This window comes from Sus scrofa, chromosome 7 (assembly GCF_054392235.1).
Source record: "Sus scrofa isolate SSC_HxYL_T2T_F1_AM1 chromosome 7, Sscrofa_HxYL_maternal_Yorkshire_Landrace_v2.0, whole genome shotgun sequence".
Taxonomy (NCBI): Eukaryota; Metazoa; Chordata; class Mammalia; order Artiodactyla; family Suidae; genus Sus; species Sus scrofa.
Window position 1 is genome coordinate 27,988,811 of NC_139389.1, and position 22,210 is coordinate 28,011,020.

The window sequence follows — 22,210 nt, forward strand, 5'->3', positions numbered from 1 at the left end:
AAAAGTGAATAAAACACCAAAGAGGGAGAAAAGCTTGATTTATTTCTCAACCTGTTTCCCAAGGGCAGAGCCCACTTATCAAACCTGAAGGCTTGTACCCTGGACAGACCCCAGGAAGTAGAAGCCCAAGTACCCAGTTCAGGGGCCCAAGTTCAGGTTTCAGCCGCAAACCAGGGTCAGACCTTGCTGAGGTCAGAATTCAAGATTCATGTATGTCCTCAGATCCCGCTCCCAGGCTCTGTCCTTCTCCTCCTGCCTTCTCTTCTCCTTCTGGTTCAGTGTGGTCAATCTAGGGACTCTCTCCCTCCCTGCCACCGCCCGTGTATCCCAAGCTGAGAAATGTGTAACTCGGGGTTGGGCTGCTGATCTATAGCCTAATCCTTCCTGGTCCCTTTTGAGGACAGTGGGGATGGGGTTGGCACGGCCTTGACCTTGGGGTCCCAGTCCCTTTCCAGGCTCCCAACCCCCCCTTAGGAGAAGCTTAAAGCCTGGGCTGGAGGTAGGCACCCCAAGGGGCAGGTTGGGGGGCTGGAGATCCCGGGACAGTGAGAGCAGGTGAGCGGTGGATGTACGGTGGTTAGAGTCTTGGAAGTGGGCATCACAGGTCTCACAGTACTGGGGGGAGAGGGATCGGGGCCTGCAAAGAAAAAAGAATGGTTAAGGGCAACACAAGGATTGAGGCCTCAGGAGGGTGGCAGGGTTAGGTCCTTCCTGTATTTCTGCTGAGGAACAAATTGCCTTCCTCCCCACTTCATGATAAGAGACCCAAAAGGGAATAGTTGAGCCAACAGATGTTAAAAAGGCTTCACAAAGTTCTTGGGTGATGAAAAATAACAATAGTGACCATAGCTAGTGTTGGTATAGTGCTTAGTATGGGACAGGTGCTTTTCTAGCACTTTACATATATTAACCTATTTGACCCTAACAACCCTAAGAGAAAGGTGCTTTTATTGCTCCATTTCTTAGATGAGGAAACTGAGGCACATGGGTTAGGTTGCTTGCCCACGTAAGTACAGTCAGGATTTAAACCCAAGGAGCCCATGCAATGTGGGAATATAGCAAATATACGTGAACTATACTTCAATTAAAAAACTTAAAATTTTTTTTGTCTTTTTTAGGGCCACACCTGCGGCATGTGGAAGTCCCCAGACTAGGGGCCAAATCAGAGCTGTAGCTGCTGGCCTATGCTACAACCACAGCCATGTGAGATCCGAGCCTCATGTGAGATCTACACCACACGACAATGCCAAGATCTTTAACCCACTGAGGTCAGGGACTGAACCCTCGTCCTCATGGATACTAGTTGGGTTTGTTACCACTGAGCCGCAATGGGAACTACCCCAATTTTTTTTTTAATGAAAAAAATGTTTTATATAAAAAATAATCCAAGGGAGTATCCTGTTCATAATCACACTGCCCGATCAGCCTACATTAGGGAACAGGAAAGTAAACCCTTTGGCTCTATTCTGTGGCCTCCTGTGTGAAGTGTGAGGAAGGGCAGAACACAATGAAAGATAAGGCTTCCCCTTACCGGTTCTCTGGACTCCTTGTCTCTCCGGGGCTCTCTCTGACCATGCGGGCCACTTCAGGGAAGCCTGCTTCTTCCGCCAGCTGAGCAGCATCCCTGCCACCCAGCTCGCAGACCCCCACCCAGGCCGCCCCACGGCCCAGGAGATAGCGCACAGCTGCCCCCTGGCCTGCTCGGGCAGCACACATCAGTGGGGTCCACCAGAAAGCATCTCGAGCGTTGATATTCCCTCCAGCTCCCCCTGCCTCATGGGGATCCAACAGCTTTTTCAGTTTTGCCAGGTCCCCCTCCTGGGCTGCCCTCAGTATCTGCTGGGTCATCTTGTCCTCTGCCTCAAGGGATCTCCTTTGTCCATCTTCTCCTGATGCTCCTGCTGTAGTCTCCCTCATCGTTCGTCTTTTCTTCCTCTTTCTAGCAGGCTCAGGCTGAGATCTCTGGGGCTCAGGGGTGCTGTCCTCGTCCCCAATCAAAGCTTCATAGAAAGCCCGGGCTGCAGCCCCATCCAGGGTGGGCTCCAGCTCTTCAGGGTGTGACTGCAGTTGCCCATCTTTCCAGAGATCACTGGGGTCAGTGGCTGGGGTAAAGTTAATGAGGGAGGACCCGGACATGGCTTTGGGGAGAGTTGGGAAAATGAGATTAGGCAGGGGGAAGCCAAGTCCCAGATGGTCCTGCAATGACCAGAATCACCTACAGACACCTGCTGGGATAAAAACAAGTATCCTTAGAATCAAAAATCCCCTCCCGGGAGTTCCCTTCGTGGCTCAGTGGTTAACAAACCTGATTAGATTCGATCCCTGGCCTCAGATCAGTGGGTTAAGGATCCGGCGTTGCTGTGAGCTGTGGTGTAGGTTGCAGACACGGCTGGATCTTGCGTTGCTGTGGCTGTGGTGTAGGCCAGCAGCTGTAGCTCCAATTCCATTTCTAGCCTGGGAGCCTCCATATGCCACCGGTGCAGCCCTAAAGACAAAAACAAACAAAAACCCTCCTACGCGGAAAGTGAACCCCGAGGACCACGGATTGTGTAAAAATAGGAAACCCTATGGTAACAGACCATGCCCCTTAGTAAAGGTTAACAAAGTAGACTCTGTAAGACAGTTGCCCAGAAGTCCTGTGCTCTGCCCCCACTCCATCCTCACCATCAATAATAACAGCCTTTCTCTGAAACTACTTTACAACTGCGCGGGACATACCATTAAGGAAAACAATCAGCCTGGCTCTTTAAATCTTCCTGGATCCTATTTCGGGGTATTCTTCTCAAACAAAAACAGACTTGACATTTGTCCGGAAGCAGGAAGCCGATTCGCGGGGAGGTTCCACTCGTTGCTTTGCAGCTTCCGTACTGCAAAATGGCGCTACTCTAAGCAAAGGCGTCCACAGTCAAAGCCGCATGCGCAGCTGAATGGGGAGCGGGCGGGGGACAAACAAAAACAATACTGGAGCACGCAGGCGCGCTGCTCCGGGCTATTTCCCGCCCTGGAATCTTTCCAATAACACAAGCGCAAAACGCCACGTGCCCTGGTAGCGCGAGGATCGAGAAATATCTGTCGGTTGGGGTCCTGCTTTTACCTAACGCCCCCACAATGCTCTTCGCCTCCCTCAACGTGGCCCCCGCTCCAAGCTCATTTTCTGGACCTGGGAAACCACCCTCTGGGTTAAGAAAGGCCCTGAGGCGGAGAATGCCCAGAAGCCGTGAAATGAAATAGTCACGCAGCCCCTCACCATTAATCTGACCAGGGTTGGAAGGTCGCACTTAGCACCCGCAGCAGAAGGCCCTGTTCAAGCCTTAAAAGGAAATGGAGAAGTGCAAGGGGACGAGCAACAGAATGGCTGGCGCCACCTCAGGTTAGCGCACGGGACCTTCCCGATTCTCACACCTCTCAGCTCAGCCAGCACACCCTACCCAGGTCCCTCAGCGCGGAACCCGGCCTCACCTCCCACCTCAGGAGATCAAACCCTTGAGTGAAATATGGGCCCCGTTGAGGGTCTCCTTGGCAGGCTGACTCGGACAGGGGGGCTCCACAAGCGATAAGGGCCAGGCTAGCTGGTCGGTGATGAGGTCAATGGTCTGGGTAGCAGGGCCGCACGCCTGAGGCTCGTTGTGTGAGAGGGAGCGGCAGTAAATGATCCAGCCTGTCTTGTTCCTTTCCCCGCCCCCTCTCAGCCCCACGGTGATAAGATCACTCGACTATATTTCCCAGGCTCCCTGGCCCAGAACACGGTACTGCGTTTCCGCTTCCGGTGGCGGCTCCCTACGCCCCGCCCCGGAGCGTTTCCCTCAGGGGCCTCGCGACACCAGGGTCGTGGGCGGGTCGTCCTGGGATTCGTAGTTCGCCCTTTCTCAGTTGCGCCAGTTTCTAGCTTCCGAGGACTCCATCTCCCGGCGTTCACCGCGGCGCACGATTTTAAGCGCTTGCGCGTTGCCCTCTTCCCCACCCTCCCCAGTTTCCACTCCCCCCGCCCCACTTCGCCTGCCGCGGTTGGATCCGCGGCCTGCGTTGTAGCCGTCGCCGCGGTTCCTTGGAAGCAGAAACTCCCCTCCCCTCCCCGCCCCCCCGGTCCCAGTCCCCGTCCAGCCGGTGAGTCTGAGGTCGTTGCCGCGCCGCGTCCCCTGTTCCTGGGCGCGGCACAAGGGGTCTCCGTGCCTTGATGTGGGGGTGGGGAAGGAAGTGACCAGGTCCGGGACCGAAGGAAGGAGGGGGTGGTCTGAAGGATGGAGGCGGGATAAGGAGACTCCCGTGAAAGGGACCTAACTGCCATCCCCAGACTTTGAGAAAAAGAGGAGCTTAGCTCTTGCCTGGAAAGAAACTTCGGAAACCTTGGGAATGGGGCCGGGGACAAACGGAGACTTGCGGGGGTAGGGAATCTGAGCCGCAGGCCCTGCTGGAGTTGACATAGAGGAGAGAGGGGCCTGGCCTTGGGGAGCGTTAGGGATGTGGATAGGACTAATGGGTCAAGACCTGCCGGTTACACACAAGTGTTGGGACCCCAGAGAATTTCCTGTCTCTGAAAAAAGGGGTTGAGGTGTGAATAGGAGGAGCTGGAGAGAACTGCTCCAGTCTAGGATCCTTTAAGAAAGGGTGGCCCTAAATTCTTCTGTGGTTGGAGGGCAAAGTGTGGGAAGAGGGAGGATATCAGAGGCAGGGAGGAGAGCTTAGGCTGACACTCTTCTTTTTCTAGCTGAAGTGAAGATGAGCAGCTCAGAGGAGGTGTCCTGGATTTCCTGGTTCTGTGGGCTCCGTGGCAATGAATTCTTCTGTGAAGTGAGTTCTTAACCTCCTTGTCCCTTTCCACATATAATCTGGCCAGGCATTCTCTCGCATAGTATATATTCAGTTTCTAGATACTTGTTTTACAGTCTTCCGTAAAAACCCTTTCACGTTAAGAAAGAGTCTCCTTAGTAATTCTCTCACTAACTCATACTGAAGGCAAGACTGGGCCTCAGGTTGACCCTGCCACCCTCCAGCAATGTAATGTTGGACTCATCAACCCATGTTTTTATTACCACAGTGCTACCGGTAGCACCTGTTTCTGGTAGCTATTAGGAGAATTAAGACACCTCACGTTAAAATGTTTTGTAACGTGCAGAGCTGTGTGTTAACATAAGGGATTGTGAGCGCCTTCAGAACCCAAGCTGTTCAGCCTCCACCTTCCTCAGCAAGCCAGCTGCCCCTAAGGAGAGGCCAAAACTGACTCTTAGAGATGGGAAGCAGGAATGGGGACAGGATTTTTTTTTTTTTTTTTTTTTTTTTGGAGGCGGGGGTTGAATCAAAGCTGCAGCTGCTGGCCTATGCCCCAGCCACAGCAACCTGGGGATCCAAGGATACTAGTCAGGTTCATTACCGCTCAGCCACGACAGGAACTCTTTTTGCAGGGGGAGGGCTGGAGGCGTCCCACAGCATACAGGAGTTCCTGGGCCAAAGATATTGAACCAGTGCCACAACTATAACAGTGCCAGATCCTTAACCAGGCAATTCTAGAACAAGGATCTTTTTTTTTTTTTTTTTTTTTTTTTTGTCTTTTCTAGGGCCACACCCGCGGCATATGGAGGTTCCCAGGCTAGGGGTCCAATCAGAGCCATAGCCACCGACCTGCACCACAGCCACAGTAACGGGAGATCCGAGCGGCGTCTGTGACCTACACCACAGCTCACGGCAACACCGGATCCTTAACCCACTGAGTGAGACCAGGGATTGAACCCGCAACCTCATGGTTCTTAGTTGGATTTGCTAACCACTGAGCCACGATGGGAACTCCCTAGGACAGGGATCTTGAAATAAATGTCTTTCTAAGGAGAGGACTGCTATACTTGCTTATCCTTAGAAAAGAAAAGCCAAGCTGTTAGGAGCAGGCAGTATATGTGAACTGAGAAAAGTGACTTATGTATTTCTGCAGAGCTGGGGGCAGAAGCAGTCGTGTCGAGGCTAAAGCACCAGTTAGAGCAACTTGCCTAGGTCAAAGCTGGGGATTCTGCTTTACTCTTGACTTCACGTCCTGACAGGTGGATGAAGACTACATCCAGGACAAATTCAATCTCACTGGACTCAACGAGCAGGTGCCTCATTATCGACAAGCCCTAGACATGATCTTGGACCTGGAACCTGGTGAGATACTCTCAGAATTGTTTTGTGTATATGTGGGTTTTTTGGTTTTTGTTTGTTTGCTTTTTAGGGCTGCACCTATGGCACATGGAGTTTCCCAGGTCTAGGGGTTGAGAATTGGAGCTGTAGCTGCTGGCCTACACCACAGCCATGTCGGATCCGAGCGTGTCTGCAACCTATATCACAGCTCATGGCAGCACCAGGTCCTTAACCCATTGAGTGAGGCCAGGGATTGAACCTGAGTCCTCATGGATGCTAGTCAGATTCGTTTCCACTGAGCCACAACGGGAAATCTGGTCTTTTTCTTTTCAACTGCTATTTGAATTTCTTTTTGGTTTTCTGGCTCTGTTAAGCCAGAGTCAGATTCAACTTCATCTTGGTAACCTACCTAACTCTTGCCAGGGGTGTCTTGTTCCCATACTCTGATCCTGTAACTCAGCATTATTCCATAATGCCAGTTTCCCCACACGTCTTATTTTCTGCCTCTCCCTTGCCTTGCCTCTTCCAAGCTCGGGTTCTGTCTTCTCTGTTGACATCTTTGCATTTATGTGTTTAGGAAGGAGCTGTGAGGGAGAGAAGGGAGCAGAGGCTGAGAGGGATGGAGAGAAGGCAGAGCTGCCTTGGGTTGGTGGGAGGATCAGAGGCCCAGGTTTCTGGGTCAGATGCCCAGGCGGTGGCTGGGGTGAGGCTCACCATAGGGTGCTGGACTAACTGAGTAGCCAGCAGCCCCTGGGGGTGGGGTGGGCAGGGCACCTAAAAGAGCTGTAAGACAAGTGGTTGCATTTGGCTGGGACCATGTTTCAGATGAGGAGCTGGAAGACAACCCCAACCAGAGTGACCTGATTGAGCAGGCAGCCGAAATGCTCTATGGATTGATCCACGCCCGCTATATCCTCACCAACCGTGGCATCGCCCAGATGGTGAGGCCTCTCGACTCCCACTTTACTCCTTCAGAGGCAGCAAGGGAAACAGAGTTTCCTGCAGCAAGAAGTCGCTTGTTCCAACCTTGGCAAGGAATCTAGCTGGAAAGAGGGAAAGAACCCCCAGAACCTGGGCCTAGGGATTAAGACCCGATCAAGGGTTGTGCCAAAGTGGTGTCTTCAGGGAGGGAAGGCGATGTGACCTTGAGCAGGCAGTTGTAGACTGCCTCTTCACCAGGAAACAAGCAGTGAATGACTGGTGGTCCGCAGCTTGCCCAACGAGGGGAAGGGAAGCAGAGGAATCTGCGGGCCACGTAAGCCAGAGAAGAGCCTCTGGACAGGGTGAGGCAGGAGGAGTTGGGGACAGAGTGACGTGGGTTGGGCCCAAAGGGGGTTGCCTCTTCTCTTCATGCCTCCCCACCAACCCCTTCCCGTTTTATTTGCTTCAGTTGGAAAAGTACCAGCAGGGAGACTTTGGCTACTGTCCCCGTGTGTACTGTGAGAACCAGCCAATGCTTCCCATCGGTGAGTGTTTGGGAAAGGGAGAGGAGGGCTGTGTAAAATGCAGGTCCTCTGGGAAGGAGTTGAGGCTCAGCAAGTTGGGGTCTGGGTCCAGGAGGGAGGTTGGGCAGGCTTGGGGTTAGGCGGCCCGCTGAGTCTAGCTGTCTCCCAGGCCTTTCGGACATCCCAGGCGAGGCCATGGTGAAGCTCTACTGCCCCAAGTGCATGGACGTGTACACGCCCAAGTCATCGAGGCACCACCACACGGATGGCGCCTACTTCGGCACCGGTTTCCCTCACATGCTCTTCATGGTGCACCCCGAGTACCGGCCCAAACGGCCTGCCAACCAGTTTGTGCCCAGGTGGGGAACGGGGACACAGTCACCAAGGGTCAAAGGAAAGCCTCCCCCCCACACCCCCATTAAGAAGAGAGGACAAGGACAGGGCATGGTCCTTTCTTGAGACCTACTTCTCCCAACCCAGGGCTGTTCCCTGATGAGTGACCTTGGGAAAGTTAATTGTCTGTGCCTCAGTTCTCTTATCCATGAAATGGGGGCGGTGGCAGTATTTGCCTAATAGCATATTTTTAAACATGTGAACTGTTTAGAATAACATTTGTCTCTTGAAGTAGCGTTTAAATGAGAGCTGTCCTTGTCACCATCTTGGGTGCTCAACCTTCTGCCAAGAAATCCTCAGAGCCGCAGTTCAAGTGTGGTTTATCTTGCTAGAGTATCACTTTTATTCTGGTATAAGGAAGGAAAGTTGAGTTTTACATTGAAACAATTACTGAGGTGCAAGCACGTCCACACATGGGTGTATCCTAGAATATGAGTTTTAGTGGATATTTTAAATGTATTTCCAAATGGTCTTGAGGGAAGAAGTTTGGGAAGCATTGCCCTTAAGCACTGAGCAGGCCCATGGGGGAGCTGGGGTGGGGAGGTGGGAATTCAGGCAGGACCAGGATGGGGCTCACCCTGCTGCCCCTTTGACCTCTGCCCCAACCCAGGCTCTACGGTTTCAAGATCCATCCAATGGCCTACCAGCTGCAGCTCCAAGCCGCCAGCAACTTCAAGAGCCCGGTCAAGACAATTCGCTGATTCCCCATCCCACCCGTCCCTCAGTCTTTGACACTTTCGTTCTTTCGCTGCCACCCTTTCAGGAACCCTCTATGGTTTTTAGTTTAAATTAAAGGAGTCGTTATTGTGGTGGGAACATGAAATAAAGTGTAAGAAAAGGCCATAGGCTGGTTTGCTGGTGCTTGGGGTTGGGGAAGGGAGGGTAATGGTGTGTTGGACCCTAGGAGCCCTCCTGGCCCAGCCCCTCCTCCTCAAGATGAAAACCAACTCAGATTTGTGCCCAGTGGATTTGGGGGATTTTTGACCGCACCTGTGGCGTGGAAGTTCCCGGGCCAGGGATCGAACCCACGCCACAGCAATGCCAGATCCTTAACACACTCTGCCATAAAGGAACATCCTGGGTGGTGTTTTTAGTGGTAGAGCAGAGTTCCTAGGGCTGGGTGTGGGGATGTGTCAAGGTCACAAGGAAAAGACAGAAAAATCAAGTTTCACAGACTAGAAAACTGTTCTTTTGGGACCATGCATGGTGGTGTTTATACTCCAGTGGATGTAATCAGCAACACTTCTGAGGTCAGGTCTTACAGGGAAAGCTGTTCCCAGATAAACAGAACTGTAAGGGGTGGGGAGAGGGACAAGGTCCAGGAGTTCCTTTTGGTGTCTGTCTGCCCTCTGCTGGGGAAGCTGAGACAGTGCTCATCTCAGAAGGATGTGGTCACTGGTTTCCTGGCTGGCTTCTCCCAGCATAATAGGGGAGGGTAGCAAGTAGTGCCAGAGGCGGCAACTAATCCATGGGCCTTTGAGGGGTGTGCGGGACAAAGGTAGGCTGCTGGATTGGGGCCTAAGTATTGCCCCTGTCTAGGCTACTGCTCCCACATACAGGAACCAGACCTGGTGGGTGAGGACATGTCGTCCCTCCTGACTAGTTAATAGCTTCCTTCCTCAGACAGGAATATAGCTCTACCTACAGCAGCTCCTGCCCAGACTCTGCCTGTCAAAACCACCTGCAGCTCAGGCTAAGGAGCATGGTCCCAGGAAGGTGGAGTTTCAGGGTGCCCCTCAGGGATCACCCCTCTCCCCCGAATTCCATGGTGAAGGCTCACGTGCTCGTAGGTATGCTGTTTGTGGTGGGCTTTGCAGAGGGAAAGGGTAAGTGGGGCCCAGGGGCAGGGAGGGAGGGCTGTGGCTCTGGATGGAGGCCAGGGAGCTTGGAGTGGGCCGACATCCCCATCGCTTCTGTCTTCTGCTTCCCCAGCTCCTGTTCCTGAAGTCCGGACCTGCCATCTCTGCCTCTTAGAAGACCCTTTGGTAGGATGCATCTCAGGCTCGGAGAAGTGCACTGTCAGCAGCTCGTCCCCCTGCATGGTGATCACCATCTATTATGGTGAGTTAGGTCCCAGGATGGGGTTGCCTACCAGCCGGACAGTCTGTCGCTTGGTCTTCTCTCGTAGATGAGGGCTGCTTGGGGCCTGGGCTCTAGGAAGATGGAGGGGCCTGGCAGGGGAGGGATCCGAGGTTCTGAGGAGCCAGCCAAGCTGACTTTCCTGGCCCTTGCTGAAGGAGTCTGGGATGGGAATTGGATCTGGCTGAGGGATGAGGAGAGTCTGCGAAAGGGGTGCCAGCTTTGGGGACTATGGGACACAGCAGGATTATTAGCCGTCCCCTTTCCTCCAGATGTCAGGGTTCGCTTCTTCATCCGAGGCTGTGGACAGTACAATTCTTTCCGCTGCCAAGAAAAACGCAGCACCTACGTCCCAGAGTACTGGTACCAGGCTGAATGCTGCCAGTACGATTACTGCAACGCCTGGGCCAGCCCGCAGCTCCAGAGCGCCCTCCCTGGGTTCTCTGATGAGTCCCTGGCCCTGCCCCTCTCTGCGTCCCAGATCCAGTGGTTCTACCAAGCCCTGAACCTCTCACTGCCCCTCCCCAGCTTCCATGCTGGGAAGGCACCCGAAGGCCCAGCCCCCCAGGCTGCCCTGCCCCTGAACCTGAGCTTGCCCATTGCTGAGCTGCGTCGCATATACTTGTTCCTCAATCGTTCAGGACTTCTGGTTCTTCCCCAGGTTGGGCCCTAACATCTCATCCTTCCCGGATCCCACTCTGGTCCAGCGACTCCCCTAAGACCCCAGCATTCTGCACTGCCCTCTCAGAACTCCCCCGCTCTGCTCTGAGTCCTCAGGCCTCCTTTTTGTACCTCCGTGGTCTGTATGGTTTTGGTTTAGTTTTCCTCCCCAGAAAGCGGTTGGCACTGCACCTAGTGCCCTTTGTCCACCTAGAAAATAATCTCACATGTGAATTCTTCCTAGGTGGACTCTGGAAACATGCAGTGGCTTCCTCACCCCTTTCCCGCCATCTGAGTGTTCCATTATCCCCCCCCATCTTCTGATCCGCTCTCAGTCTGGCCACTTCCTTTCCTCCACCTGTCTCCAAAACCTTGTGCCGGACTGAACTTGCACCAAGGAGGGTGAGAGGTGGACTCTGCAAATTCCCGATGGGGCACTTTGGTGTTCCTACCTGCCTGTCTCCACCTCCCTCGTGCCCACCTGGTCTCCTGCTGCCTCCTCTCATCTCCATCTCTGGCTTCCTCAGCCCCAGTTCATGTCCCTGAGGCCTGACACCCACTTCCATAGGTTCCCAGGGAGAGGAGAGGGGCTGTCCTGTGCTCCACACCCCTCAGTTTCCCTTCACAATAAATGAACTGGGCTAAGTCTGTGTCACAGTGTTTATGGGGTCAGACTCAGGTGTGGGCAAGTGTCGATGGGTTAAAGGAAGTTACCTGGGCGTGGGGTTGAAACAGGGTTGCAGAGCCCTGCCCACTTCACTTAGCCTTTGTGGCTTCCTCGTAGCCTCTTCCAAACAGCCTGTGTCCATCCCTCCCTCTGCTCAGCTAGAGGTCAGAGTGAGGATTCTGACTCCTCCCAATGTTTTTGTTTTGTTTGTCTTTTTGCCTTTTTCTAGGGCCACTTCCCTTGGCATATAGAGATTCCCAGGCTAGGGGTCGAATCAGAGCTGTAGCCACTGGCCTACACCAGAGCCATAGCTACATGGGATCTGAGCCGTGTCTGCGATCTACACCACAGCTCACGGCAATGCCAGATCGTTAACCCACTGAGCAAGGGCAGAGATCGAACCCGCAACCTCATGGTTCCTAGTCGGATTCGTTAACCACTGCGCCACGACGGGAACTCCACTCCTCCCAATGTTAAAGCTACCTACAGATCCGAGAAAGGGCATTCCCGCTGGGGCACTGCAGTAACAAATCTGACTAGTATACGTGATGTGAGTTCAATCCCTGGCCTTGCTCAGTGGGTTAAGGGTCTGGCATTGCCATGAGCTGTGGTGTAGGTCATAGCAGCTCGGATTCTGTGTGGCTGTGGCTGTGGCTGGTAGCTGGTAGCTGTAGCTCCAGTTCGACCCCTATGCTTCTGGCACAGCCCTAAAAAGCAAAAAAAAAAAAAAAAACCTAGAATGTTAAACCCTGGTAATGTCAGGTTTTCCCGTATAAGAGAGGAGGGAAAACTCAACCACAAGAACTTGAGAGCACACCAGAGTGCCTGAGTCTGCATCTCAAGAGTCACCTGGGAGTTCCCATCGTGGCGTAGTGGTTAACGAATCCGACTAGGAGCCATGAGGTTGCAGGTTCAGTCCCTGCCCTTGCTTAGTGGATTAATGATCCCGCATTGCCATGAGCTGTGGCGTAGGTTGCAGATGTGGCTCAGATCTAGCATTGCTGTGGCTCTGGTGCAGGCCGGCAGCTACAGCTCCGATTCGACCCCTAGCCTGGGAACCTCCATATGCGGTGGGAGCGGCCCAAGAAATAGCAAAAAGACAAAAAATAAATAAATAAAGAGTCACCTGGAGCTGAGGCATCAGTTCTTTTCAGGGTCCTGGCACCCAGAATGGCCATGGGTGGGGGAGGGGAGTACGGAGCACATGGGTGGGGCTGCAGTGGTCACATCTGTCGTTTTAATGTTTACACACTGCTCCGAGCCAGGCCGGATATTAAGTACCAGGACTTGCAGAGGAGTACAGCCAGGTGTTTGCCCTTCCAAATCTCGCAGCCCAGTCTGGGACTCTGCAACCTTTTCCTGAAAAGTCATGCAGCTTTGTGGCTGGGAGGCCCAGTCCAAGCTCCTCTGCCACTTGGGTAAGATGGTCTCTGCCTCACTTTGGTCATCTGCCACGTAGGGTTATAGTGTCTCAGGATTGAGAGACTGCATGTAAACGTGTGCATGCACACAAGTTAGGGCTTAAAAGTAGACACGCCTTATAACAAATGATCCCAGCCTTTTTTTTTTTTTTTTTTTTTTTTTGCTTTTTAGGGCTGTGCCCGGAGCATATGGAGGTTCCCAGGCTAGGGGTCTAATTGGAGCTGCAGCTGCTGGCCTATGCCACAGCCATAACTCGGGATCTGAGCCGCATCTGCGACCTGCACCACAGCTCACCGCAAGGCCAGATCCTTAACTCACTGATCGAGATCAGGGGTCAAACCTGTATTCTCATGCATATTAGTTGGATTTGTTTCCACTGCGCCACAATGGGAATTCCCACAGCCTTGTAAATTAACTATACTTAAATAAAACTTTTTTAAAAAGGACATGACTTAGAGACACACAGATTTTGGCCTGTTTGGTTTTAAAGCTTTTTGGCCATACCGAAGTTTGCACCCCTTAAGGTGGGTTTTTGTAAACTACACACCCGTGTTACCACTCCCCAAGTCAGCATAAAGGTCTTTATCAGCCCCCAAAACCACCTTCATGCATGCTTCTAGACCTGCCCTCTCCACCCATAGGAGTAGCTGCTGTCCTAAGTCACAGCACCTTACGTGAATTTTGTCTGTGAACTTGATAGAAGTGACGTCATGCAGCATATACTCTACACTACATATACATACACTCTACTGTAAACAGATTTTTGCAGCCCCTTCAGTAGGCCTGTTCTCTGGGGGGAGTTAGCAGTGTTTATTTTTAGGTCAGTAAACAGGTGGAGGTACAAAGAGGTACAAACCGCTATGTCCCCCATCTTGCCAGCCCACTTCCTGACCTATAACTTCAGTTAAGACAAAGGCCTGGGTTTATACAGCTCCAGCAAGTCTAACTGGGAGACACCTTCAGAGGCTGAGGAACCCAAGGCTCAAAACTGATTGACTGACTGTGGTCCTGGAAAAGGGAAGCCCAGGATCTGAGAGGCCAGGGCTCCACTGGGTCTCAGGTCTCTCTGCAGAGCTCCTTCCTTACCCTCTCCTCCCGGACCTGGTTCTTTCACAGCTCCGCTCCCAGCCCCACACCCCATGGACCTCCCTGCTGCTCTCCACCAGCTGGGTCTGACAGCACTTCTGTCTTCACTGCAGGACCACGTCCAGTTCCTCTTCACCTCTTCACACCCAGAGTCCAGTCTAACAACAGCAGGGCAGGAGCAGAGCCTCGCAGAGCTGGGAGCCTTTACCTGCCCCCATGATGGGGCAGTCAGGCAGTACCACCTCCCCCAGCCTCCGTCCCCCAGAGGAGAGAGAGAGAGAGACCAAGTAGTGTGTACATCCGTTTATTTTGGAGGAACATCCAGGGATGTGGGGCGAGAGAGGCCTGCAGTGGGAAAAGGAGACGCAAAGCAGGGCGAAGGGGCAGCCTTGAGGCAGGAGCAGACAGGAGGAAAGACGGAGCAAAACTCCAGAGATCTCTGGGGAAGGGGCAGAGGGGGGATGGGGTGTTGAGGGGCGTCCACCAAGCATCAGATGGGCTCGGGCCCAAAAGTGCCACTGAGGTGCCCGGAGGGCCACTGGGTGTTGTTTTGGCTGCTCCCAGGTGGAAATCAGGAGGATGGCTGGAAATTGGCAGGATTTTACTCCAGAGGTCTCTGCAGATGTTCTAAGGCATATATGACACTCTGTTCTTAGGGTTGTTGCAGAAATCCCGGAAGCAGCATTTCGAGAACACCCAGAAGCCCAGTACTGGTGAAGTGTGGGTGTAGGAGCAATCGCTCATCTGCTCCCTCGTGCGGCAGTCACTCACCATGACGTTGGAACCACTGTCTGGGGAGGAACGGCAGCCATCAGGGACACAGAGGTCCCAGGCAAAGGCCTGAACCCTCCCATTCTCTCACGCCACATGGACCCACCATCCCTGGCCCCACAGCCTTCCCTGGGCCCCCAGAATGCAGAGTCCTGGAACTGGGCAGGGACCAGGAGTCACCAGCCATGAATGAACTCTTCAGAAGTTGCCCCTGGAAGGTTGGTGGGAAAGAGCCATATGGAAATACAGAAACAGTTGGAACAGTTGGGGTGAGCTGGGACTTGAGCAGAGTGAGGCGAAACAGCACCGGGGGTGGGACCATTTGAGAAAAAGTTGGGCGATGTATTTATTGGAGGTCGGATTGCAGACAGGAGGTGTCTTGTTTATTTTATGGATCAAACGTGAGAGAAGATGCTATCTCTGCTGCTATTACACATGTTAGATGGGGCAATCTTTGTGCCCATATACGGGGATGTTCCCTGCTGCCCTGCTTAAGAGACTGAAAACTTGGAAGCAACCTAAAGGTCCAGCAGTAGGAGGATGAGTAAATCACTCCGACGTGTCCCTGCTGGGGAGAACTACCCAGTGGGTCAGTAGGATGAGGACGCTGGTTAGAAACTGCTACAGAGGCACCAAGTTCCTGCAACTGCAGTTTTAAAAAGAACAGGGTTTGCAGTAGTATGCTCCTGTTTGTGGAGAGGAAAAAACGGCAAAATGGAGTAAACAGCCTATTTGTAGAGGGTGGGATGTGATCACAGAAAGGTCAATAAAGGCAATTTTAAAAGTAGTTTTATGTGGAGTTCCTGTCGTGGCGCAGTGGTGAACGAATCCAACTAGGAACCATGAGATTTCGGGGTTCGGTCCCTGCCCTTGCTCAGTGGGTTAATAATCCGGCGTTGCCATGAGCTGTGGTGTAGTTTGCAGATGCGGCTCGGATCCCGCGTTGCTGTAGCTCTGGCGTAGGCCGGGGGCTACAGCTCCGATTGGACCTCTAGGCTGGGAACCTCCATATGCCTCGGGAGCGGCCCAAAGAAATAGCAAAAAGACAAAAAAAAAAAAAAAAAGTAGTTTTATGTTGTTCATGCCTGAGGGCTGGGTGGATTGGGCCAGGAGTGGAAAGGAGTCTTTTCTTTGATAGCCTTGAATACTCTCTGATCTGGAACCACTCTAAGCACCAGCTGTTTAGAAAGTATAATGAAATGAAGGCAGCTTCATTCAGCAGTTGTTAAGAGCACCATCTCTGGAGCCACCAGGGATTGTGGCTCAGCCTCTAAGAGATTTGTGCAGGGTACTGGTCTCTGCACCTCCATTTCCTCATCTGTAAAATGGGGATAATGATGCCTACCTGAGAGGGTTGTAAATGCTTAGAACAGTGCCAGGCACTGAGTCTGTGTGTTATCTATTTATTCACTTGAAAAAGGTGAGGGATGATATGGGAGAGCAGGTACGAGGAACAAGGGAATGTGGTCAATTTCTGACAAGTTGAAAATGAGTGGAGATGCCCAAAGGGCAATTTGACCCAACCGTTTGGCATCACATTCAGATTTAGAAGGATGCGGTATGAGGTGGCAGGGTCAAGCCGAAGAAGCAGACCAAATCCGCCGGGAGAGTAAAGAGGAAGACAGCTAAGGACCAAACTTTGGTGAACATGAAACTGTTCAGGGTCAAGGACAATAAGGCAAAACTCAGTGAAGGAGACTGGGAAGAAGCAGTGGACGAGGTAGAAGGGTGATGCTGGCAGGCGGGGAGAAGGCAGCCCAAGGAAAGGCCAGTGGATCAGGCAATCTCCAGGGTCCCCTGCAAGGCTGGGTCCTACGAGGAGGGTGAGCCAAGGAGGGGTGGGGGTGCAAGTGGAGATGGGGCATGGCTCCAAAGGAGAGGAAGAGATAGTGATGGATCAGTGTCTTAGAGCTGTGGGAACCAGGCTTGGAGCGCAGCTTAGAAGGCTGGCGGAGGCTCAGCTCAGGAATGGACTGGGCCCAGGATGGAAGGGAGACAGCAGCTTACTGTTCTTTATGATCAGAGTCATGCAGCTGCTGCCCTTTGGGGTGAGGCAGATGTCAGATCCCAGAAGGCACCCCAACTCTTTGGTCTCCAGGAGGCATCGATAGCAGCTTAAGTATTTGGTTAACTGAATCGGATGAGGGGGTTCTGGATCATTATGATCAAACTCACCTAGAACACAGAGAAGCGCTGACCCTAAACCCACCTAATTTCCCGGCTGTCCGACCCCACCGTTCTCTCCTACCTCCCCATCTCAGAAAACCATAAAATCACCAATTCTTTACAACCATCCGGCTTAGGAGTTCCCACTGTGGCTCAGGGTAACGAACCTAACTAGTATCCGTGCAGACGTGGGTTCCATCCCTGGCCTCACTCAGTGGGTTAAGGATCTGGTGTTGCTGTGAGCTGCAGTATAGATTGCAGACATGGTTTGGGTCCAGCATGGCTGTGGCTGTGGTGTAGGCCAGCAGCTGTAGCTCCTATTTGACCCTAGCCTGGGAACCTCCATATGCCGCACCTGCGGCCCTGAAAAGAACAACAACAAAAAAATATGGCTTAACCTTTCATCAAAAGCTTTAGTTCTTATTTTAAAAAATCTCCGTTCTCTGCTCTTACACCTCCTGAAATGAGAAATTAATTAATTAATTAAACATTTATTTGAGGGACTAATGTGTCTACCAGCACTCTGTAAGTCTCTAAGTTCAAAGTTTAGGCCAAGGCAGCCTATTCCACGTTTTGGCAGCCTTGTTAGGACAGTTCTTCCTCTGTGACTTGGTTTCATGGTCCCCCACCCCAGACAGTCTTTTGAATATGCTTTCTTTTCTTTTTTCTTTCATTTTTGGCTGCATCCATGGTATATGGAAGTTCCCAGGCTAGGGATTGACTCTGAACCACAGTTGCAGCAATGCTGGATAATTAACCTACTGTACCATAGTGGGAACTCCTGGAATATGCTTTCTTCATCTGTAATTAGCAGAAGTGAAAACATAAGAGTGCATCAGCACAAGACATGTAGACAGAGACTTCGAGTAGCCCAAAGCCATATTCTTTGAGGGGGTCCCACTGAACAGATTCTTTTTTTTTTTTTTTTTTTTGTCTTTTTGCCTTTTCTAGGGCCGCACCAGCGGCATATGGAGGTTCCCAGGCTAGGGGTCTAATTGGAGCTGTGGCTGCTGGCCTACACCACAGCCACAGCCACAGCCACAGAAACGCTGGATCCGAGCCGCAACCTACACCACAGCTCACGGCAACGCTGGATCCTTAACCCACTGAGCAAAGCCAGGGACCGAACCTGCAACCTCATGGTTCCTAGTTGGATTCGTTGACCACTGAGCCACGACGGGAACTCTTGAACAGATTCATTTTTAATTTTGTTCACCTAAGCCCTTCACAAACACATGCCTATTCATCTCCCTCCTCCTCCGGTCCCAGGCCCAGACCACTCGTTAACGTGTCCCCAGCAGAACCCTTGGTGTGAGGCTGATGATGAGCCAACACTTTGAATCTTGTTTCTGTGTAGATGGTGATTTGCAGCCAAGCGAGTTATCAGGCTGGATTCATCCTTGTTCTACGCTGGATCCTGGGGCTGTCATCTGGCGTGTTCCCCCAACCCTCCCTCTTCTGTATTGCCCTCGGATTCAAAGAGGTTCTCTTTAATATCTCCACTCAGGTGACTGCTATTAAGTGAGAAAACCCTCCAGTAATCACCTGAAATCTCTCTCAGAGTGAACATCAGCCCGTTATCAGTCCCCAGTCATTATCCCACCAAGCCCACCCACCCCATCTTTCCTCCTGCCTGGTTTACCTGAATGCCCTTGGCACATGTACCCAGACATCTGGTGTCTGTGGGTTTCTCTATCCAGCAGGCTAGGAGATCCTTCTGACCCCTTAGAGACACTTACCAAACACCAAGCTCATCATGACCTGCATTATTAAGAGGGCCAGGGCTTGGTGGAAGCCCATATTCCAGCTACTTGCAGGGCCTGCCATAAAATGCATGACTGCCCACCAGCCTCCAGTTTGGCCTTATATTGATGGAAGAGAAGTTGACCAAGAGGAAAGGGAGAGGCAACATCCTTTTGGGGCGGAATTCAGAGCTAGAACAGCCGGAGGGACAGAGTGTCCTCACCCACAGCCATTCTGGGGCCTAACATCCTGGCATGGGGACAAGGACCCAACAAAAAGAATGAGAAAAGAAACGTATTTCAGGAGTTCCCATCGTGGCAAAAAGAAAGGAAAGAAAGAGGAGTTCCCATCGTGGCGCAGTGGTTAACAAATCCAACTAGGAACCATGAGGTTGCGGGTTCGGTCCCTGCCCTTGCTCAGTGGGTTAAGGATCCGGCGTTGCCATGAGCTGTGGTGTAGTTTGCAGATGCGGCTCGGATCCCGCGTTGCTGTGGCTGTGGTGGTGTAGGCCGGTGGCTACAGCTCCAATTGGACCCCTAGCCTGGGAATCTCCATATGCCGCGGGAGTGGCCCAAAGAAATAGCAAAAAGACAAAAACAAACAAACAAACAAAAAAAAACAAAAAAAAAAAAAAAAGAAGAAACGCATTTCGTATGAATTTAACAGACATTCATTGAATCACTGCATCAGATGTTGGGGATACAATATTGCACAAAGCCCCTATCGTCACGGAGCACACAGTTTAGTGCAGAAGACAAGTCAACAGACAGTGACGGGAGATGGGGGAGGAGGAAGCACCTGAGCTGTGGCTACTACAAACCAAAAGGATTTCAGCAGAGGAGTAACAGGTTCAGATTTCTGTTTGTAGATTTCTGAGGCCGGGAAACCAGTTAGGAAGCTATTCCCAAGTCCAGTCACAAGATGGCAGCCTGGTCTAACAGAAGAGAGGGAAGTTGAGCGGTGCAGGAATCTGAGCTACGTTTCCCAGGAAGACGGGACAGATTCAGACTGCTTGTGAGGTGAGGGAAGGGAGATAGGCTTTGCGAAAGGGAGTGATTGTGATACCATTTTCCAAAATGGGAAAGATGTGTCAGAAATCCAAAAGCGAGGACACCTGAGTCTCCAGGGACCGTATTAGCCCACTACGCCCTGTGGGTTCTGGGAAGCCAGAGCCTTTCCCTATGCCCCCGCTTTTCCGGGCCCGCCTCAGCTCAGCTGCAGGTCATTGGGTCCGATCTCCGGCGCCCACAGGCTCCGGCGCTGTGCGCTCGCTCTCCACGCCTGGCTGCACTTCAGAGTTTTTGGGAGGACGCGAGGGCGGCCGCCCGCCCAAGCTCAGCTCTTGGCCAGGCACTTGGGAAGAAACCCGGGCGTCCGGCCCCCGCTGCCACCCAGAGCACTGCACGGCTTCCCCGGAAGGTGGCACTATGGCGCCAACGTCCCTCCCAGTCCAGGATTCCGGAGACCTCACAGCAACCAATGAGCTGCCGCGGACGGGCTCCAGGCGCCCCATCCGTTTCTTCCGTCGGGGGCCTGCTGGCCCGACTCGCCTGCCCCGCGGGCGTCTCACCAGGTCAGTCTCCCTCTCGGTGAGTGAGACCCACCCAGATTTTTACTTTAAGGGTCAGTAGGTCAGGGGAGGTCCCTGGCTCCCAGGAACGCGCCCCCCACCTGCCCCAGTTTCCGGTCTGGAGGTTTGGGGCGGGGTCTGGCGAGGTTTTCCTGCTAAAGTGCCAGACTCTCCGAGAATCTTTTTTCTGGTCTCGGGGTGCTGCGGTGGAAGATGGCAAGAAACGGACGGAGACACATGCCTAGTAAAACAGACGTGAACGAAGAAATACAGGAGGAAAACGTACGCCACTGCGCACGCCCCGAGAGCCTTGGGATGATAAAATAAGAGAATTATTGGAGAGAAAAGTCAGGGTAATGGAGAACTGGGGAGGAGCACCCGGCACCTACATAAATGTTTGCTGAGTGGGTGACAGAGTGATAGAAGAAAAGAAAAACAGCGGAGGCTGCTCTTGAGGCAAAGAGAGCAAAGAAAAGGCGGAACGGAATTTCACAGCGCGCTCTCTCTCTCTCTCTCTCTCATGTAACCGCCACGAAAAGGCTAAGGGGGTTATGGGTGGCTGAGGCTGGGCCTCCTGGTAGGGATCTCCCTGAGAAGTCTGGGAGGACTTGCAGTGGAGTTACAGCGACCGTGGGCCCAGACGGTAGCAGGAGGAAAGAGGCAAGTGGTTATTTTGGGGCTGCCCTACTTTAGAGGGGGCGTGGCCTTCGGGTCCTTAGTCCCGCCGCCCTTGTTCGTTTCGCTCCTCCCCTGTCCACGCCGCTGGGCGCGGCAGGTGCTCGGGGAGAGGTTCCAGAGTTTGTTGCCGGGGTAACGGGCCTGGCGGAGGCTTTCGGGGTGTGCCGGGGGGTGGGGGCATTGCAATAGTCGCCTTGGTGACAACAGCGGCTGACTAAATCCTTGCCGGGGAGGATTCGTATCCCCAGGGACAAGGGATGCCTGGGGGTTAAGGAGCCAAAAGACGAAACAAAGGAGGTCGGGCCTGAGGACCCAGCGCCACAATTCGGTGAAAGGATCTCGGGCCAACAAGGGGCGGGAACTAATAGATCGTGGCGAAAATCTGGAGAGGAGCTAGAGAGAGGATTTTTAATTCGAATATAAATGAATGAAACCATGAATGACTGAGTTCCCGAGGGAGCTGGGAAAGCTTGGTGGTTGATGGATGGATAGTTAGGGACCTGGCTATCTCGGACACCTGGACCCCCTCACTTTCTGGAGCCCTCCGCCCTCCGGGCCCCCCTTTACTTGTGACAGCTGTGCAGGAAACAAATGCCCCTCCCAGGAAGCAGAGCCAACCCTCAACCTAAACACACGGCTCAGAGCCTAGTCCAGAACCTCACCCTGGGAGCAGGGCAGAGTGGAGCCTGGGCCAAAGAGGGTAAGATAAAGGATGGTTTCCTGTCCGATTGCTAGCTCTCCTTTTCCCCAGCCTCTGGCCCCTCTCCCATTTGGCTCAGCAACTCTGGGATGCCTGGGTGTTCCGGCCTCACCTGGCCCCCAGTACAGCAAGATCCAGAGCCCCAGCAGATGCGGGGTCTGCACCTCAGCTGGTCTTCCCCTGAGACCCCTAGAACCCTGCTAAATAAGATAGGAGTGGGCAGCGGCCCATACTGGGCTGAGGGGTGCTGAAAACAAACACAGCTGCTGTGAGCCTTTTCAGGTGGGGAGTAATCTGAGGGTGTAGACTGAGGCCCCTTGGGTGGGTGGTACAGAATTCAAATGCTGAGCCTCACCTCTCCCCACCCATTTCAAGTCTCCAAGGGCCCTTCCCGACATCCATTGTTCTGTGTAGTAAGTGCAGGAAGAGGAGGGAGGGGGAAGTGGGGGGAGGGGAGTCCCTAAGGGCCACGGCCAGGAAGAGGGAGTCCTTTGTCTCCAGGGTGTGAGAGGTGGGGCTGGGCGCCCCCTCTTTGCATTTAAGGAGCTTCCCTTAGCTAACTGTCCTGATGGCTCAGGAAGGCAAAATTTAGAATGAAGCAGCTGGTCCCCCAGCTCCATGCTCCACGCTTCCCACCCTGTTTGCTCCCTGGGACAGGACAGAGGAGAAGGGCACTAGTATCAGCTCTCCAGTATTTACTGAAGGTGGAACATTCTGGAGCTGTG

General features: G+C 52.9%; 4 protein-coding genes and 1 long non-coding RNA gene across 18 annotated transcripts; 3 read left to right on the plus strand and 2 right to left on the minus strand.

Moving 5' to 3' along the window:
* Positions 1-3,654, minus strand: GPANK1 (G-patch domain and ankyrin repeats 1). Of its 14 annotated transcripts, none has more exons than XM_084966360.1 (6): positions 3,460-3,654; positions 3,248-3,310; positions 2,719-2,867; positions 2,306-2,410; positions 1,532-2,225; positions 22-637 (listed from the first exon to the last, which is right to left on the minus strand). In XM_084966360.1, the coding sequence occupies exons 5-6, from the start codon at positions 2,134-2,136 to the stop codon at positions 193-195; spliced, it is 1,050 nt and encodes a 349-aa protein (XP_084822486.1). In that variant the 5' UTR covers positions 2,137-2,225; positions 2,306-2,410; positions 2,719-2,867; positions 3,248-3,310; positions 3,460-3,654; the 3' UTR covers positions 22-192. The 14 variants fall into 14 exon arrangements, with proteins under 14 accessions (NP_001138855.1, XP_084822486.1, XP_084822487.1 ...); XM_084966361.1 differs by having other exon boundaries at positions 1,532-2,228; XM_084966359.1 differs by lacking the exon at positions 3,248-3,310.
* A 314-nt stretch (positions 3,655-3,968) lies between these two features.
* Positions 3,969-8,786, plus strand: CSNK2B (casein kinase 2 beta). The gene is made up of 7 exons (NM_001145377.3): positions 3,969-4,104; positions 4,706-4,788; positions 6,027-6,129; positions 6,931-7,046; positions 7,496-7,571; positions 7,720-7,909; positions 8,554-8,786. Exons 2-7 carry the CDS (start codon positions 4,717-4,719, stop codon positions 8,642-8,644), a joined length of 648 nt encoding a protein of 215 aa, NP_001138849.1. The 5' UTR covers positions 3,969-4,104; positions 4,706-4,716; the 3' UTR covers positions 8,645-8,786.
* LY6G5B (lymphocyte antigen 6 family member G5B) lies at positions 8,694-11,324 on the plus strand. The gene is given in 3 exon segments (NM_001445413.1): positions 8,694-9,769; positions 9,876-10,004; positions 10,295-11,324. Coding segments are annotated over 3 exon segments (591 nt in total). The 5' UTR covers positions 8,694-9,708; the 3' UTR covers positions 10,696-11,324.
* A 2,646-nt stretch (positions 11,325-13,970) lies between these two features.
* Positions 13,971-15,415, plus strand: LOC106504367 (uncharacterized). Its single transcript, XR_001297785.3, has 2 exons — positions 13,971-14,147; positions 14,514-15,415. It is a non-coding gene; the product is annotated as an uncharacterized LOC106504367 (long non-coding RNA).
* LY6G5C (lymphocyte antigen 6 family member G5C) lies at positions 14,347-18,633 on the minus strand. The gene is made up of 3 exons (XM_003128309.5): positions 18,534-18,633; positions 16,636-16,803; positions 14,347-14,648 (listed from the first exon to the last, which is right to left on the minus strand). Exons 1-3 carry the CDS (start codon positions 18,628-18,630, stop codon positions 14,485-14,487), a joined length of 429 nt encoding a protein of 142 aa, XP_003128357.1. The 5' UTR covers positions 18,631-18,633; the 3' UTR covers positions 14,347-14,484.
* Positions 18,634-22,210: the final 3,577 nt, after the last annotated feature.

Bases quoted from the DNA above. Each gene is read 5' to 3' on its own strand.
- GPANK1 (NM_001145383.1), bottom strand. From the start codon at position 2,136: ATGTCCGGGTCCTCCCTCATTAACTTTACCCCAGCCACTGACCCCAGT. The intron at 638-1,531 runs GTAAGGGGAAGC...TTTTCTTTGCAG, and splicing joins ACAAGGAGTCCAGAGAACCG to GCCCCGATCCCTCTCCCCCC.
- CSNK2B (NM_001145377.3), top strand. From the start codon at position 4,717: ATGAGCAGCTCAGAGGAGGTGTCCTGGATTTCCTGGTTCTGTGGGCTC. The intron at 6,130-6,930 runs GTGAGATACTCT...ACCATGTTTCAG, and splicing joins GATCTTGGACCTGGAACCTG to ATGAGGAGCTGGAAGACAAC. The intron at 7,572-7,719 runs GTGAGTGTTTGG...GCTGTCTCCCAG, and splicing joins CCAGCCAATGCTTCCCATCG to GCCTTTCGGACATCCCAGGC.
- LY6G5C (XM_003128309.5), bottom strand. From the start codon at position 18,630: ATGCATTTTATGGCAGGCCCTGCAAGTAGCTGGAATATGGGCTTCCAC. The intron at 16,804-18,533 runs GTAAGTGTCTCT...TCTGTGTTCTAG, and splicing joins CATGATGAGCTTGGTGTTTG to GTGAGTTTGATCATAATGAT. The intron at 14,649-16,635 runs GTAAGCTGCTGT...GTTCCTCCCCAG, and splicing joins GACTCTGATCATAAAGAACA to ACAGTGGTTCCAACGTCATG.